Consider the following 18,795-nt stretch of genomic DNA (forward strand, 5'->3'; position numbering starts at 1 on the left):
CAATCCTAAATGACTCACTAGATCAGATGGACCTAATTGACATCTTCAGAACATTTCCTCCCAAAGCCACAAAATATACATTCTTCTCAAGTGCTCATGGGACATATTCAGAAATAGACCACATATTGGGTCACAAACAAAGTCTCCCCAAATTCAAGAAGATTGAAATCATAAAAAGCATCTTCTCAGACCACGATGGCATAGTATTAGAAATAAACTACAATAAAAACAACCCAAAATACTCAAACACTTGGAAGCTGAATAGCATGTTATTAAATATTGATTGGGTTACCAATGAGATCAAAGAAGAAATTAAAAACATCCTGGAAACTAATGACAATGAAAACACAATAATCCAAAACCTATGGGACACAATGAAAGCAGTCCTGAGCGGGAAGTTTATAGCTCTACAGGCCTATCTCAACAAACAAGAAAAAATGGTAGTAAGTCATCTAAATCTACATCTCAAAGGATTAGAAAGAGAACAACAAGAAAAGCCCAGAGTAATCAGAAGGAAGGAGATAATAAAGATTAGAGCAGAAATAAATGACATAGAGACCAAAAAAACAATACAGAAAATCAATGAAACCAAGAGCTGGTTCTTTGAAAGGATAAACAAGATTGATGAACCTCTAGCCAGGCTCACCAAGAAGCAAAGAGAGAGGACCCAAATAAGCAAAATCAGAAATGATAGAGGCGAAATAACAACAGACCCCACAGAAATATAAATGATTGTTAAAAAATACTATGGACAACTCTACTCCAACAAACTAGACAACCTGGAGGAAATGGACATATTCCTAGAAAAATACAACATTCCAAAACTCAATCAGGAAGAATCTAAAAATCTCAACAGGCCAATAACTATGGATGAAATTGAAGGAGTCATCAAAAAGCTTCCAGCAAACAAAAGCCCAGGACCAGACGGCTTCACAGGGGAGTTTTACCAAACATTCAAGGAAGAACTAAAACCTATCCTCCTCAGACTACTACAAAAAATCCAAGAGGAAGGAACACTTCCAAGCTCATTCTATGAAGCCAGCATCACCCTAATACCAAAACCAGGTAAAGACAACACAATGAAAGAGAATTACAGGCCAATATCCCTCATGAACATAGATGCCAAAATCCTCAACAAAATCTTAGCAAATCGGATCCAGCAGTACATCAGAAAGATCATACACCATGACCAAGTAGGATTTATCCCAGGAATGCAAGGATGGTACAATATCCGCAAATCAATAAACATGATACATCACATAAACAAATTGAAAGAAAAAAACCACATGGTCATATCAATTGATGCAGAAAAAGCATTTGACAAAATTCAACGCCCATTTTTGATAAAAACTCTCAGCAAGGTGGGAATAGAAGGATCATACCTCAACATAATAAAAGCCATATATGACAAACCCACAGCCAACATCATATTCAATGGACAAAAACTAACACCATTTCCCCTAAGAACAGGAACAAGACAGGGATGCACACTCTCACCACTCCTGTTCGACATAGTACTGGAAGTATTAGCCATTGCAATTAGACAAGAAGAAGAAATAAAAGGCATCCAAATTGGAAAAGAAGAAGTAAAACTGTCCTTATTTGCAGATGACATGATATCATACATAAAAAACCCTAAAGACTCCATCAAAAAACTATTAGACTTAATAAATGAATTCGACATTGTAGCAGGATACAATATTAATGCCAAGAAATCTATGGCATTTCTATACACCAATAGTGAACTTACAGAAAGAGAGACTAAAAAAACAATCCCATTTACCATTGAACCAAAAAAAGTAAGCTACCTAGGAATAAACTTAACTAAAGAGGTAAAAGACCTCTATTAAGAAAACTACAGGACGTTGAAAAAAGAGATAGAGGAAGACATAAACAGATGGAAGAACATACCATGTTCTTGGATTGGTAGAATCAATATCATTAAAATGTCCATACTACCCAAAGCAATCTATAAATTCAACGCACTTCCCATTAAAATACCAATGGCCTATTTCACAGATCTAGAACGAACTCTCCAAAAATTCATCTGGAATAAAAAAAGACCCCGAATAGCTGCATCGATCCTGAGAAAGAACAAAGTAGGTGGGATCTCAATACCAGATATCAAGCTGTATTACAAAGCCACTGTTATCAAAACTGCCTGTTACTGGCACAAGAACAGACATATAGATCAATGGGATAGAATAGAGAGCCCAGAAATCGGCCCGAACCAATATCCTCAATTAATATTTGACAAAGGAGGTAAGAACATACAATGGAGTCAAGATAGTCTCTTCAATATATGGTGTTGGGAAAATTGGACGGATACATGCAAGAAAATGAAACTAGACCACCAACTTACACCATACACAAAAATAAACTCAAAATGGATAAAGGACTTAAATGTACGATGGGAAACCATAAAAATACTAGAAGAATCCAAAGGCAACAAAAATCTCAGACATATGCCAAAGCAATTTCTTCACTGATACAGCTCCGAGGGCATTGGAAACTAAAGAGAAAATAAACAAATGGGACTACATAAAAATAAAAAGCTTCTGCAAAGTAAAAGAAACCATCAGCAAAACAATAAGAAAGTCCACTGCATGGGAGAACATATTTGCCAATGTTATCACTGATTAGGGTTTAATCTCCAACATTTATAGGGAACTCATACAACTTAACAAAAGGAAGATAAGCAATCCAATAAAAAAATGGGCAATGGATCTAAATAGACACCTTTCAAAAGAGGACATTCAGAAAGCCAAGAGACATATGAAAACATGCTCAAAGTCACTAATCATCTGAGAGATGCAAATCAAAACAACAATGAGGTACCATCTCACACCTGTCAGAATGGCTATCATCAACAAGTCCACAAACAACAAGTGCTGGAGAGGATGTGGAGAAAAAGGAACACTCGTGCACTGCTGGTGGGAATGCAGAATGGTGCAGCCACTATGGAAGACAGTATGGAGTTTCCTCAAAAAACTAAAAATGGAACTCCCATTTGACCCTGTGATCCCACTTCTAGGAATATATCCCAAGAAACCAGAAACACCAATCAGAAAGGATATATGCACCCCTACGTTCATAGCAGCACAATTCACCATAGCTAAGATCTGGAAACAGCCTAAGTGCCCATCTGTAGATGAATGGATTGGAAAACTGTGGTACATCTACACAATGGAATACTATGCTGCTGTAAAAAAAGAAGGAACTCTTATCATTTGCAACGGCATGTATGGAACTGGAGAGCATTATGCTAAGTGAAATAAGCCAGTCAATGAAGAAAAAATACCACATGATCTCACTCATTTCTGGATAATAAAGACCATTATAAAATTATGAACAAAAATAGATACAGAGGCAGAGCTGCCTCGAACAAACTGTCAAACTACAGCGGGAAGGCCGGGGAGGGTTGGGGTGCAGGAGGGAGGTGGGGTAAGAGATCAACCGAAGGACTTGTATGCATGCATATAAGCATAACCAATGGACATAAGACACTGGCGGATAGAGGAGGCCAGGGGATTGTCAAGGGTGGGGAAAAAAAGGAGACATATGTAATACTCTTTGTAATACTTTAAGCAATAAAACAATAAAATAAAAAAAATAAAAAAAAGAACAGAGAAAGACAAACGCCATATGATTTCACTTATACATGGAATCTATAAACAAGATAAACGAATAAGCAGAACAGAAACAGACTCAAAGATACAGAGAACGTTTTGATGGGTGTCATATGGGAAGGGTTTGGGGGGATGGGAGAGAAAGGTGAAGGGATTAAGAAGTGCAAATGGGTAGTTACAGAATAGTCATGGGGATGTAAAGTACAGCATAGCCAATAATCCTATCTAATAATAGACAAACATGGTAATTAGCCATACCTCCGCTATGCTTCCCATTGGCTAATCAGGGTGATATGCAAATTAACTGCCAACCAAGATGGCAGCTGGCAGCCACGCAGTTGAAGCGAACATGAGGCTTGGTTGCCCCGGCAATGGAGGAAGCCAAGGTTCCCTGCCTGCTGCGCCTGGCTCTGAGCCTGAAAGCAACAGCTCCGAAATGCAACTATGTTTCAATTATAGAAGCTAAACAAACCCCAGGTACCTGCTTTCAGACAGCCGGCATTGGAGCTGGAGCTGCAACAAAGTTTCAATTACAGAAGGTAAATGAATCCCAGAATTAAAAAAAAAGAAAAAAAGGAGAGACTGGGAGCTTCAGTTGCAGGCTTGGCCTGCCTGAAAACAGCCCTCAGCCCGTCATCCAGGCTGGCCAGGCACCCCAGTGGGGACCCCCACCCTCAAGGGGCTGCGGGCAGCCTGAAAACAGCCATCAGCCCCTCACCCAGGCTAGCCAGGCACCCAAGCAGGACCCCCACCCTGATCCGGGACATTATTCAGGGCAAACCAGCCAGTCCCCACCCGTGCACCAGGCCTCTATCCTATATAATAAAAGGGTAATATACAAACTGACCCTAACAGCGGAAGGACTGGGAATGACTGGTCACTATGACACACACTGACCACCAGGGGGCAGATCCTCAAGGAGCTGCCCCCTGGTGGTCAGTGTGTTCCCACATGGAGGAGCTCTGCTTAGCCACAAGCCAGGCTGATGGCTGCCAGTACAGCGGTGGTGGTGGGAGCCTCTCCTGCCTCCTCAGCAGCGCTAAGGATGTCCGATTGCAGTTTAGGTCTGCTCCCCGCTGGCAAGTGGACATCCCCTGAGGGTTGCCGGGCTGCCAGAGGAATGTCTGATTGCTAGCTTAGGCCCAATCTCCTGGGGAGAAGGCCTCAGCCAGCAGATGGTCATCCCCCGAGGGGTCCCAGACTGTGAGAGGGCACAGGCCGGGCTGAGGGGAACCCCCCCCAAGTGCACAAATTTTTGTGCACAGGGCCTCTAGTATTATAATAACTATGCATGGTGTTAGATGGGTACTAGATGTATGGGGGTGATCAGTTAATAAGTTCTATAAATGTCTAATCACTGGGTTGTATATCTGAAACTAATATAATATTGTACATCAACTGTAACTGAAAAATAAACAGCTATTTAAAAAACCAAACATGGCCTTTGAGACCTGGATGTAATAATTCTGAATGCCTCCTGCTGCAGGCAGAGACTCGGGTAATCGAGTGCAAAAAAAAAAAAAAAAAAAAAATCAATGTGAGAGAGAAACATTGATCAGTTGCCCCCCGTTCGCACCCAACCAAGGATCCAACATGCAATCTGGGCATGTGCCCTGATCAGGAATCGAACTGGTGACCTTACCGTGCATTGGACGATGCTCAATCAACAAAGCCTCATTGGCCAGGGCAAGACTTTATTTTTTTAAAGAGCCATTTAAAGCTCATAGCAAAATTGAGAGGGAGGTATAGAGATTTCCCTATGTCCCCTCTCCCCACACACATGCCTCCCCATTATCAACACCCCCCACCACCACCAGCAGAGTGGTGCATTTGTTACAGTAGATGAAACTACTTTGACACCTCATCATCATTCAAAGTCCGTGGTTTGCGTTAGAGTTCACTCTTGGAGTTGTACATTCTATGGGTTTGAACAAATGTATAATGACATGTATCCATCATTATGGTGTCATACAGAGTTTTTTCACTGACCTAAAAATCCTCTGTGCTCTGCTCATTCATCCCTTTTCCCCCTTCCTCAGTCCCTGATCTTTTTACTGTTGCCATAGTTTTGCCTTTTTCAGAATGTCACATAGTTGGAATCATACAGTGTGTAGTCTTTTCAGATTGGCTTCTTTCACTTAGAAATATGCATCCACCATTGCATTTTCCAGTTGGAAAAGTGAGATTTGGAATATCAGTGTTCTTGGTGAAAGGCTATTACTATTCTGCTCATTTATGAAGAACATTGCTATTTTAAAGAATGTTAGGTAGCTCACAGAAATTCCAGGAGTGTCAGAGGAGCAGGTACATGCCTAGTCAACAAGGAACAAGACTCTTATGGGGCAGCTCCAGTAAAGACATCTCTGTTACCATCAGAATAGGTTGACTGGTGGCCACCAAAAAGGTATATCCACACCCTAATCCAGAGACACCGAGAATGTGACTTTATTTGCAAAAGGGGTCTTTGCAGATGTGATTAGGTTAGGATCTCGAGATGAGATCATTATGGATTCTCTTGGTGGGCCTCAAATTAAAACAAAACCAAAACCAAGTATCTTTATAAGAGGCAGAAAGGAGAAAACACAGACTCAGAGAAGGCCAAGTGAAGATGGAGGCAGACATTAGAGCGATGCAGCCACAAGCCAGGAACACCTGGAGCCGACAGAAGACGGAAGAGGAACAGATTCTCCTCTAGAGTGTTCAGAAGGAGAGCCGCCCTGCCGGCATCTTGATTTTGGACTACTGGTCTGCAGAACTGTGAGGAAATACATTTCTGTTGTTTTCAGCCATCAAGTTTGTGGTAATTTGTCAGGGCAGTCACAGGAAATGAATATACTGCCACTGGGTGCATGGGTGAACCTGAAATTGCATCCTGTAAACTCCTGGCAGCTGTTCCAAAGAGCCAGACACCTCTGCCACTACCCCGGCCACACAGCACACATGTCTGGTTGGCAGAGTCTAGGTCCCAGGCTGCACCCTAGCTGCAAGGGATCCTGGGAGAGCACTTCCAGGATCTGGCTTCTACCTTGAGTGGGAGAGACTTGTAATAAGGAATGCTCAAAGACGCTGGGTAGCTCTAAACATGACCAGCGTCCTCTAAAAAGGTGATTTACCCAAAGTCAGTATAGTATTAGTGTGCTCAGGCTACTATAATACCACAGACTGAGTCGCTTACACAGTAGACATTTATTTTCTCATAGTTCTGGAGACTAGAAGTCCAAGATTGAGGTGCTGGAAAGGCTGGTTTCTGGGAAGTCCCTCTCCTCGGCTTCTAGGTGTCTTCCTTCTCGCCGTGTCCTCACGTGGCCTTTTCTCTATGTGCCGGCAGAGAGAGCTCTGGTGTCTCTTCCTCTTCTTATAAGGACACCAGTCCTATTGGATTAGGGACCGACCCTTATGACCTCATTCAACCTTAATTACCTCCTTAGGATTCTATCTTCAAAACGTAGTTACATTGGGGGTTGGGCTTCAACATGAATTTTGGGGGAACACAATTTAGCTCATGACAGTCGCACAGTTAGTTTGAGATGTGTTGATATTTGAGGACAGGCATCCTGGTTCCCAAACCACCTCCTAGCTCAACTCCCACTAAACTTGGACATGCTGGGTCACAAGGTAAAATACAGAGGTCTGTGTTAGCTTATTGCCTGGCAGGAACGAGGCAGAGAAGGAGAGGAAATGGAGCATAGAAGGGGAGGAAACTGGCCAAATTCTCTCAGATACATCAGTGGCTCGACTGTAAGTTCTGCTTTTCCATCTATACCAGTGCTGGCGAACCTTTTGAGCTCGGCGTGTCAGCATTTTGAAAAACCCTAACTTAACTCTGGTGCCGTGTCACATATAGAAATTTTTTGATATTTGCAACCATAGTAAAACAAAGACTTATATGTTTGATATTTATTTTATATATTTAAATGCCATTTAACAAAGAAAAAAAAATCAACCAAAAAAATTAGTTCGCATGTCATAGGTTCGCCATCACATATCTATACTTTGTACTCCGTATATTCTGAGTCCTTAGTGGCAAGCAACAGAAACTGACTCTGATTTATACAGAAAAGGAGTTTATTAAGAGGATAATGGATAATTCAGAGAAACGCTAGAAGGGCTGATAAAGAGCTAAAGCATTAGGGAGACGGCTGTCGTCATTATCACAGCACAGAGGCCATCCAGAGAGGCCACCACTGCTGTGGACCCCGGATTCAGCAGCTGCCACCACTAACTCAGAGCCTCTGCGCTGTCTCTGCTTCTCCGCATCAGCAGCGCCTGATTCAGCATATGCAGTGGGTGCCTCTGATTAGTCAGACTTAGATGTGTGTAGGCTCATAACAATTCTAAAAATATGCATTATCTCTCCCACTTTACAGACAAGGAAACTGAGGCTTAAAGACATTACATGACCTGCCAAGGCAGTTAGGTCTGCCTGACTCAACAGCCCATTCTGCCAGGAACCACATTTGGTGCCTCAGCGCCATTGCTCAGAAAAGGACACAGGGCTGTTCCAGTGTTCTACCCACGAGGTAAGGCGGTCTGTCCCCTTCTCACTCCACCCTTCCCAGCATCAAGAGCTACATATCATTTAGCACACACCTTTGTGGATTTGATAGACTAAAATGGTGTCTTCTTGTCTTGGTTTTCTTTAACTATGAGGTTGAACATTTCCCCATATTTTGTTATCAAACTATGTTTCCTTTTTGGGAAAAAGCCCATCCACGCTTTTTGTCCCTGTGTCTATTGGGGTCTCAGGGGCATCATCTTAATTGTTCCTCTGAGCGCTTCCTATTGCAAAGAAACTTAACGCTCATCTTTCTTTTTTTTCCCCCCCAGTGAATATTTTCATCGCATTTTCACTTGCTGTTTAACTGTGTTCATTTTCCTTTGACACAGAGGAGTTTCACATCGTAGGAACAAACATTTCACAACTATTTCTCAGGCTGCCCACATAACACAAGGGATTGTTTTAGGGCAAAACATCTCTAATACTGGATACTCAGATAATTTCCCCTTTTCACGCCTTGCTAGAGCATAATACTTTTGGGTCCATAGGTCTTCAGTGAGCCCTTTCATCTGGAGAGAGAGGGCCATAAACAACTCTGAGAGGCATGGTTCTTCGCCAAACCCCAGGGCAAAAAGATGACAAGGGAACATTGTGCCATTAATTTACAGACTCATCTTATCCTCCCTCCCATCTGAACAGCTATTTGCAGGGAGAGAGGAGAGAAGGACCAGAGAATGCTAAGGCCCTGGGCTTAAAGGTCACCAGCATTTGAGCTGTAGGAAGCAAGGGCTCTGAAAGGGAGCATGTCCGTGCGTGCAAAGGCAGGAACCCCGATGAGGGGTGGAAAAGCTCTCCTTTAGCCCCAAATGGCCCACCTCCCATCTCCCCTGTGCTTAGGTGACCTCTGCCCCCAAGCTCCTTTAAGCTGGACCTTGATAAGGCATGATCTCAATGAGAAGTCTAGAAGAGATGCTGTCAGTTGTCTGTAGAAGACATTGGCATGGTCCGTGCTCTAAAGCATGGGTCTCGGTACCACATAACCTTGATTCATATCCCACCTCCCACCAGCGCTTAGCAGCTGTGCAAATGCGAGCAAGTCCCTTCATCTTTCTAAGACTCCGTGTTGTCACCTGTGTAAGGGGAGGCTTGCGCTGTCCTTGTGTGATTGCTATGAGGGTTAGCGGTGGGGCATGCAACGTGCTCAGCAGAGCCCGGCATGTAGTAGGGAGCCCATTCTACCGTATCAGAAAATTAACTGGCAGGGGCTTGTGGGTCGTCTGCTTCGTGCTATGGCATCAGGTCTGTGGCAACGGTCCCAACACTCCACCTTCATGAGCTTCGACTTGGGGCGGCCTAGGAGATGGGGCACAGCTCACCAAGTGACCCTGCAACTAACTGTACAGGATAGTGTAGACTGCGGAGTACAGGGACAATTTAAGAAACACAATCTTCTCGATTGATGGAAGTTATACACCTGTAGAAATTTGCTAAAACCCAGCAAATGATACTTAGGACGAGGGGGGTTATTTATGTCTATTATACTTTAAAAAAACCAGGAGAAAAAAATCAGAAACAAATTCAAACTTTCTTCATACCTCTTCCTGCTTTGGTCTGCTTTCTAGTTTGAGTTACACAGCGGAGCGGCCAACACGAGGTTTTCAGTTACAGGTTAGGTTCTCAGCATCTTAATCTAGACCTGGCAGCAAAGCATCAGGCCCTTTGGGTCAGGCCTGGGTCACACTGGGCATCGCCCAGGCATCTGCTGGCCTTGTCTTCCCAGCTCCCTTTATGCCCTGCTGGGGGCACTGGGATCCTGGCTCAGGGGCCACTGTGCCAGGGTCCAGCCTCTCCTTTTAACTGCAGAGACCCTCTGCCTCCCAGGGCACAGAGTGGGAGGGCTCTCACTCCTCCCTTCAGAATCTCCCCCAAAGCTCCCCTTCTCTCCCTGGCATTATTTCTTTCATAGTTTGCTTGTTTTTTAATTTTTAATTTTTCTTTTGATGAGAGAGAGAATAAAGGGGGGGGGGGGAAGAAACATTAATTTGTCATTCCACTTATCTGTACACTCATTGGTTGATTCTTGTATGTGCCCTGACTGGAATCGGACCTATAACCTTGGCATATCAGGATGACGCTCTAACCAACTAGGCTACCTGGCCAGGGCATCTCTTTCATAGTTTAAAAATTTTTCCCAAGAAAGTCTTTATTAACCCCCTCAGGCAAGGTAGCACAAAGCTTATCTGAAGTGGAGGGGTGGGGGGGGGGGTGTGGAGAAGTAAAAAATACAGGAGAATAAACACAAATACTTCATTAAGTACTGCTCAGGGAATGTCAGAGGGCCTACGTAATGCTAATGTCCTAACTGTGGAGCAGCAGGAGGCAGGGGGCCTGGAAAACGGGTCACAGGGGCTCTGGAGGGGCCCGCAGAAGCCCAAAGAGTCATTGAGTGCCATGTCACCCTCTCTGGCATCTGGCCAAGGAGGCAGCTGCAGCCACCTTCATGTTACAGGCGGAGAAAGCAGGGCTCAGAGAGGTGAAGTGACCTGCTCTGGGTCACACGGGTCCATCTGAGCCCTCAGCCCGACGAACGGTCTGGAGAGGAGAGAAGGGACCGTGGGGCCACTGCCACTCGCTGCCTGGCTTCTGGCTCTGTGACCTTGGGTCTGCCAACACCACTGTGGGCCTGGGTGTGTTAGGTCACCTTTTCCTCCTCTGTGAGAGAATAACACTGGCCCCCATCTGGAGGGCTTGGGTCAGGGGCAATGTGTACCGAGCGGGAGCGGGACCTGGCCCGGAGAGCTGTGGAGATGGAGATGCACCCCTGTCTTAGTGGGGGTGCCCTGGTGGGCGGGGTGTGTGGGGGGGGTCTTTTGGTTGCAGCCTGAGAGCTTCTGTCATCTGGATGGGAGTTTGGGAGTTGACCAGGGGCCGCCTCTGAAGAAATACTTGAGAAGGATGAGCAGCTCCAAGGGGCCAGGAGGGTGATGGAGGCCACCTGGGGGCAGGTGGAGTGGGCATGGGGCAGGGTCCAGGTGCCGCAGCCCTGTCTCCTCGGGAAGGGGGCAGCATCCGATAGTCAAACAGTAACAGTGGGCACATCTTTCCTCCTCCCTCTCCTCTAGCTCATTTCCTTCCCATTCTCTCTCCTTTCTTCTTTCTCTGTCCCTTCTTCCATCCGTTTCTCTCTCCCCGTCCCTGTTCTAAGAGGCCCGTGAAGCGCAGCCTGCTCTCCTCTGTCATGAGTGACCCGCTTGTGTACCTGCGGTTTACCTACCTGTAGAAGATTTGTACCCTGGATCTCCACACGCTGTGGACAAATGTTTTTAAATTCAACTCCACAAATATTTACTGTGCTCTGGGTAACTGAGCGTACTTTGTGCTGGAGGTGACAGAGAGATGCAAATGGGCAAAGCCAGTCCTCGGAGGAGCCAGTGTGGGGCCCCTGGCCGGTGCTGGCAGGACACATGCCCTCCTGCCCCAGGGAGGCTAAGGAGCTCTCTGTCTACCAGAGCCCCGGGCCCACTCCTCTCCCCCCACAACGTGCGGAAAGGGCCATGGCTGCCAGTCCCGCAGGATCTCAACAAGATGGTGCATTGAAGGCGTCATCTGCAGGAACGAGGCAGCACTCGGCCTGCAGGGCTTGGTGAATATCTCTCTGTTCACCGCGGGTGGCAGAGGAGCCGGAATTTGGGTTTTGCATCCATTTCTTCCTCTCCTTATGAATGATCTGAGATCAATCTACGTAGGTCTTTTCCTCAACATGTTTTTCGGGCCATACCTCACTTTGACACAGACAGGCCCCAATTTCATTTGCAGGTTATTGAATTTGGAGAGGAAGGGTTCATGCCTAAGGATCAACCAAAAGGTTAAGCCAAGTCCCACAATGAGCAACGGGGACTATTTGCAGAAGCTCTTGGGGCAAAAAGGAATTTAGAAAAAGGAGGGAAAGTAAGATCCAAAAAGGGACTACGAAGTTGCAGCCAGGAAGACGGTGTCCCACATACTTTAGGCTCTCTGACTGCCTGGCCTGGGCGTAGAGTGGAGCAGTATGTGGGTAGTTCTGGCTGATAAATGATGGACAGAGCCACACGTGCGACCTTGGGCTGGATCTCTGAATTGTGCCACATGTACAGCTCCTCTGCTGATCCCGCAGACATGTGGTGGAGTGAGATATGAGCCCTGGTTGCTTTAAGCCACTGAAGTTAGGGCTTGTTTGTTACTGCAGCAAAACCAGCCCATCTGACTGTTACACTGGAAAGACAAAAAGCTTGATTTGAGAGGCAAACTTCTGTTTCCCTCTCCTCAAAGTTCAAAATATCAAATCTCCTTTTCCCGCCATTTTATCAGTCAACACTGTCCTTTATAGGACCAATACTTATCATGTAGCATGCACAAAAGTTGTAACCGAGTTTTGTTAGGATACTAATGGAAAGGAAGCAGTGACTCTACTTTTCCCCCAACCCTAAAACAACTAGTTGAACTTCCTACTCCAAGAAGGCATCACCTCTCCATCTCTGACTTATTTGTACCTACTAGGTGCCAGCTGCTATGCTGAGCATCACAGAGACAGAAACGAACAAAACTCAGCCTAGTAGGTACAGTGACTCAATAGGGGTTCGGACCTAGTGCTCAGAGCACAGAGGAGGAAAGAGGCCACTTCAGGTGAGAAATCAGAGCAGGCTTCTCGGAAGAGGTGGTAATTTCCCTGTCAGAACCTTACCCCTCACTGTATGTTTAGGCCAAACCCTGATTGTGGAAGGCTGGGCATGGCTCCCCATCCTTCTCACCACGTGGGCCACCTTGACCCCTCCATGAACCACCAGGATTTGACATCTGACCTCTCCCTTGGCCCTGTGGCGTCCAGACTGCTTTATGCATGTCCAGGCCTTTGTACAGGTACAGTGTGGTCTCTGCCCTGGAAGGTGAGGGAACTGTTGAGTGAGCAGGGAGCAAATCCCTTCACACAGCTGTTCCCCCCACCGCATTATGTGAAAGCAGGAGTTAAGGGCAATCACTGGAGAATGACTTTGTGCTGAAGCTTGTTCAGCTAGGCTGCAACTCATTCACATGTGAGCATACACGGATACAGTACAGACCAGCTACACACATATTGTGCTGTAATTGATTGTCTTCTGTAATCAAAGGCAAGGCTGCTGACTTCGCTGCTTTCCCCCACATGGTGACTGCTGGAGGAAGACTTGGGGGGAAGGGAACTGAGGTCACAGTGGTGGTGTCTGCCGCCGCCTGATCTGTTTGCAGGTTGTGTCTCTGATGTATTGAGAGGATGAGGCCCATTACATTCAGACTCAATAAGTATTCGTCAAATGCCTATTATGGGAGAAGCATTGAAAGACACATTATCTTGTTTCATCGTTAAGTTATAGTAGTAACAACTTGATTACAAGGCACAAAAGTCAGAGAGTCTTTACAAGAATATTTTTCCTGGTATATATTATTGTTAGAGTTTAAATAATGCTTTAGCTTTTAAAAATACTGCGTACATTTGTAAGGAACATAGAAGGACACGACAGTGCCTGAGTCTGCTTACAGAAACCACAAAGGGCATTAGAACAAGATCTGGGGTTCCGGGTGGTAGATGCGTGGGCTGGGTTGGGGAGCCTGTGATCGCGGTATTTGCCCGCATCCACTTTATTGATTGCGAAACAATCGAAAGGCATGGAATCGAACATTTTAAATCACTTCACACAATATAAGAAAGCGATAGTCAGCCAGGCTTGGTCTTGGATTTGGATGAGAGTGACTTCGCGGGGCATCCTCACACTCACATCCATCCACGAGGCTGAGACTCAGGGAGCTCTCCCCGTAGGAAGCCAGAGCTTTACAATCCACAGCCCCCTTTGCCCCGTGGAGGGGTGGGTGTCAGAGGCTCTGCATAAATCCCGGGAAAGCTCAGCCCTCGCCTGACCCTGCGGGTGTGCAGCTTCCCTAACCTTGACCTGAACTCAGCCTCTTTAACACCTTTCCACAACTTCGCTCCAGCTGGGCTGTCGTTTCAAAGACAAAAAAACACCACCACCACGAAACCACCCCGTTCTGGGAGTCGGGAAGGGGTACTCGCTCCCTGGGGGGCAGGGACAACTTCCCGGCTACCTCCTCCGTCCAGGGGTTTTAAATCATCGCATCCCACCAGACCCCCTGCGCGCTCCCGGTGCCCCACCGGCTCCCGCCACTTCCTCGTACAAACGCCGGTACGAGCGGGTGGCAGCACCGAGGCGATTTTATGCGTATTTTTTTCCTCCGGGTTTTGTCATGGAAACGCTGACACAACCTCCAGCCGGCGGCCCAGCCGGCCGGGGACTGAGGGCTTTTGGGACCCTGCGGGAGCGCGGCGCGCACTCCGCACTCCCCGGGAAACAGCTGGACGCGACCAAGTCCCGGGCAGGGGCGGGGGGACCCCGACGCTCCGCCCCTGCGCTCGGGGCCCTCCCTCCGCCCGGCTCTCCGCGGGCGCCCTCCCCTCGCCGGGGGCTGCGAGTTGCATTTGGTAAAACCCAGCCCCGGAATATATAGATCATTGGAGCGCAATGAAGTAGCCTTTGGAGGGGAGGGAGGGTGCCGGTCCGACAGCCACAGCGGCCAGCGCAGCGGCAGTGGCAGCGGCGGCGGCACCACCATCACCGCTCGCACCCCAGCCGCCCGGCCCGCGCGGAGGCGGCGGCGGTGAGACGAGGAGGAGCCGGAGGATCCGAGCGCGCAGCCGGCGGGTCCACGCATCTCGGCACTTCCAGAGCAACTCCGGCGTCTTCCACACCCCAGCCCGGGGCTAGGGGCTCCGAGAGCGGCCGCAAAACCAGCCCGAGCCTCCTCTCGAGCCCTCCCAGCCCTGCCCTGCGCCTCCCGGGCTCCACTCCGCGCCGCGGGGTCCCCGCTCCTGCGCCCCGGGCGCGCCTCCCGGACACCCCGGTCCCCGCAGGCAGGACAAAGCCATGAAGCCGGCGCTGCTGGAAGTGATGAGGATGAACAGAATTTGCCGGATGGCGCTGGCCACTTGCTTGGGATCCTTTATCCTGGTCATCTTCTATTTCCAAAGTATGTTGCACCCAGGTAGGGGGCGCGTTAGCGTGGTTTTGTTGGATATTTTCTTCTCTCTCGCGCTCTCGCTCGGCCGCTCCGCCTGGCTTCTCTGCCTCTTCCACCCTTACCTCCTCTCCCTCGGCCACCTCGGGGCCCCTCGCTGCCCGGTTCGGCCGGGGTCACCGCGTCAGGATGGGAAGGCGGAGGGAAGATGTGCTCCCTCCTCGGCTTCCTCCCGGCTCCGGGCCGGAGGATGGGACCAGGAGGGGCGGTAGTTTTTTTTCTTTGTGTCTCCTGTCTGTCCGTCTGCGAGGTAGCTGGGAAAGGTAGAGGCTGTGGGCAGCTGCTGGGGAGCGGGGTCGGTTTGAAGAAAGCGAAACTTCCTCCCCATTCCGGCCGAAGTCGGAGGATGAAAGAGGCGCCGGGAGCCGGCCGCGCTACGCCCGGGCACGCTGCCCCTTCCCGGTGGGGGTGCCAGGGGCGAAGGGTGCGGGCTCGGGCGAGGTATAGAGCCCCTGCCGCGAGCCCTGGAGCCCGAGGCCGGGCTCCACGTGTCCGGGGCTGGGCGCCGCGCCGAGCAGGTGTGGGGAGAGGGTGGGTGCCCGGCCCGGCGCTGCCCCTCCTCCAGGCAGGGGAAGGGGCCTGGCGCTGGCTGTTTGCCCCCGGGGTCCGGATCCGCATTGACCTTGCGGCTGGTTCCGTTGGGCCTGGTCCAGCTGCCCTGTCCCCTGCCCCCTGCCTCCTGCCCTCTGCCCCAGCCCCCTGCCCCAGCCTGGCGCGCCCCAGTCCCCACCCTGCACCCGGGAACCCGGCGCTCCTGGGTCACGCCTTGGCCACCGCAGTTTTGGAGGAAACTTCTGCTGGGACCTGGGCTGACCATCAGGTTGCAACCCCCCCCCCCCCCTTCCTGGGCTCCTAGCACCTGGAGGCCCCGGGCCGCGTGGGAATGAGATCCCTCCTCCCAGACCCCGGGGCTTAGGTGCTTTCACCTCTGACATCTGGAGGGGGAGAGCCAAGGCTCCTCCTCCCGAGGGGCGCGAGGGAAAGTTTGGGACCTGGAAGGGTCGGGCGCCCTGGAGCGCGGCGGCCCGGGGCCCCCAGCTCGCCTCTGAAGCCCAACAGGTAGAAAGAACCTTCTTCAGGGCAGGCTTCCGGGGTAACTGGTCTCCCCGCCCCACCAAGGGCCCCCCCCCACCCAGCACTGACTCTGAAATCCGTTTTTTACGCCTGTGGGTTGTCTTTCTCAGCATAGTCGCAGCAGTAATTTGCTTTTATAATTTTAAGGAGGAGGGAGCTGGAAACACGTTTCCTTCCAGGGAAACTGGATTTCTTTTTTTCTTTTTTTTTTCTTTTTGCCTCGGTCTTCTCCATTCTGCGAATCTAACACTTTCAGCAGACCTGGATTCACCCAGCCTGCGTTGGGGTCGATGGCAGAGGAATAAAGCTGTTCTTTCCATCAGATAGGCAGGCTGCGGACTGTAAGCTTCCTTGACAGCAAGGGGTCAGAATGGCCCTCGGTCCCCCTGGAGGAGCAGTTGTTAAGGCGGCCACGCTGCCAGGGACATGGTCTGACACCATCCCTTGCAACCTCAGGACATCTGAGCCAGCCCTTGTCAAAGATGGCTTTTGTTGGCCGTTGGGTATTTTTAGTTTCCTGTCAGCAAACGACAGCAGGGTTTGTCACCTCACCCAAACCCGTGTCTGTGAAACTTCTAAGGGGATTTAAAAATGGACCTCGCTTGCATCGCCCGCCGTCCGGCCGTGGTTGCAGGGGCCGGACCAGACAGACAGTGGCATCCTGGTGGCCAGGCCAGGCTCCACCCCGAGGGCTGGAGGACTGGGCAGCGTGCACAGACACTGAGGCTCAAACAATTTAAACAAAGGACCAAGTGCTTTGCTCTAGACTCTGGAGATGTGTTTAGGCCACATAAAGCTTTGCCTGGACTGAGGTGCCAGGTAATTCTCTGCCGAAATGCCCGGAACAGGGAGAAATGCCAGCCTCGAGCAAGAATGCCCTTTCCCTTCTCTGTACCTGTTAGCTGTCCAGTGAAACAGTAATAATACTAATATCACCCATGGTTTCCAGCACAGCCTGGGCTTTTTTCTTTTCCTGTGTGAGAATAGGGAAGTAACTTTCTAGCCAGAGATACCGGGAAGAGATACCAGAGATACCAACTTGGAATGGGCACTTGGCTAAGAATTCCAGCTCTAGTTAAAGAATCGGAACCCAACTGGAAAGCGGCATGAGCCCTTGCCAGTCTGGGCCTGTGGGACCAGCGGGAGGATGCTCTCTAAGGCTCTCCGGGTCAAGATCCTCTGTCCTTGCCCCTCTGCTCTCAGCCTTTGCTTCCCTTCCTGGTTCCGTTTCCTCCTAAGAAATGGCATTTGTTTATTATTCTCATCTATGTGAGTGTGCTGTCCTGATATTTTCTCCCCCAGTCCATAGAGCAAATACTACTTTCAGTACATCCTATGGAATGTGGAAAAGAATTGTGGAGAGCTCGACTAAAAAGTCTTCCTTATTGTGAGTTACCTTTGGTTCTACAAAAACTCTGTTCAATGATTTATTGTTATATGGGACATAAATATAGGCTTTGAAACCCATAGGAAACATTTTCTTTCTTCTCCATTTAAAAAAACAAAAACTGCTCTGTTGATGACAGCGGATGCGAAAGCTTTGGCCTACTGCTTTGATTTTCTTTGAAAGTCAGCTGATCGTTGCTCCCCTGAAGGATTTAGGGCAATGATAACCGATCCTTTCCCCTGGTGCTTCCGTTTTAGTCTCTCCGGATCACCCTGCAAGAGGCAGAAGGCACAGCGTGGCACAGATTGTGTAGCTAAAAATTTGGAGCCCTCTGGCAGGAGTTCTGAGTACCTGTATCTGAGATAGAAAAATTGTATTCCAAGTGACATGGATTCATTGGCGGCTGGAGAATGCCTGGAGCGTATGAGGTGCGAGAGAAAGAATGAAAGGAGACAGCTCAGTGATGGTGGTGGGGGGTGTCTCTTACTCTGAATTTGACCTGGGTGCCATTGTCTTTCATAAACTTGAGTAATTTGTACACTTGAGTGTTTGAGCGTTCATTTGGTTGGGAGGGTCAGCAGAAGTGGTCCTTGTCAGTCAGTAGGCAGTTTTCTCAGTGATGGCGAACCTTTTGAGCTCGGTGTGTCAGCATTTTGAAAAACCCTAACTTAACTCTGGTGCCGTGTCACATATAGAAATTTTTTGGTATTTGCAACCATAATAAAACAAAGATTTATATTTTTGATATTTATTTTATATATTTAAATGCCATTTAACAAAGAAAAATCAACCACAAAAAATGAGGTGACACGCGTGTCATAAGTTCGCCATCACTGCTCTAGATCTTTGATGCTCGGAGTCAACGGCCTTTGTTAAGAGTGTCTTTTAGGGCAGGGCCCAGGTTTCAGGCCGCGTTCGAATCCTGATGTTTTGCACAGTGCCCGACACAAAGTAGGTTCTCAATAAAACACGTGCTGGATGAATGCATGAAGTGGCTAAACTCTAGAAGACAGATTTCTCTGGTGTTCAGGGATGCGTGCCAAGCCTTGCCAAGCACGCCTGGTCCGTAAGTCTGGCTCTATCCGGTGTGGACGCATCCCTGCCTTTCT

The 18,795-nt window shown here is 48.5% G+C and overlaps 1 protein-coding gene across 2 annotated transcripts in view; it reads left to right on the forward strand.

Annotated features, from left to right (window-relative positions):
• The first annotated feature begins 14,512 nt into the window (after positions 1 to 14,512).
• Positions 14,513 to 18,795, forward strand: part of CHST11 (carbohydrate sulfotransferase 11) — a 227,284-nt gene continuing 223,001 nt past the window's right edge. The window contains exon 1 of one of the 2 annotated variants that reach the window (XM_036299293.1): positions 14,513 to 15,192. In XM_036299293.1, the coding sequence (XP_036155186.1) occupies positions 15,075 to 15,192 (118 nt within the window). In that variant the 5' untranslated portion in view covers positions 14,513 to 15,074. The remainder of the gene's footprint in view (positions 15,193 to 18,795) is intronic. The other variant, XM_036299295.1, reaches the window with a different exon arrangement.

The sequence above is a fragment of the Myotis myotis genome, unplaced genomic scaffold, assembly GCF_014108235.1.
Source record: "Myotis myotis isolate mMyoMyo1 unplaced genomic scaffold, mMyoMyo1.p scaffold_m19_p_3, whole genome shotgun sequence".
Taxonomy (NCBI): Eukaryota; Metazoa; Chordata; class Mammalia; order Chiroptera; family Vespertilionidae; genus Myotis; species Myotis myotis.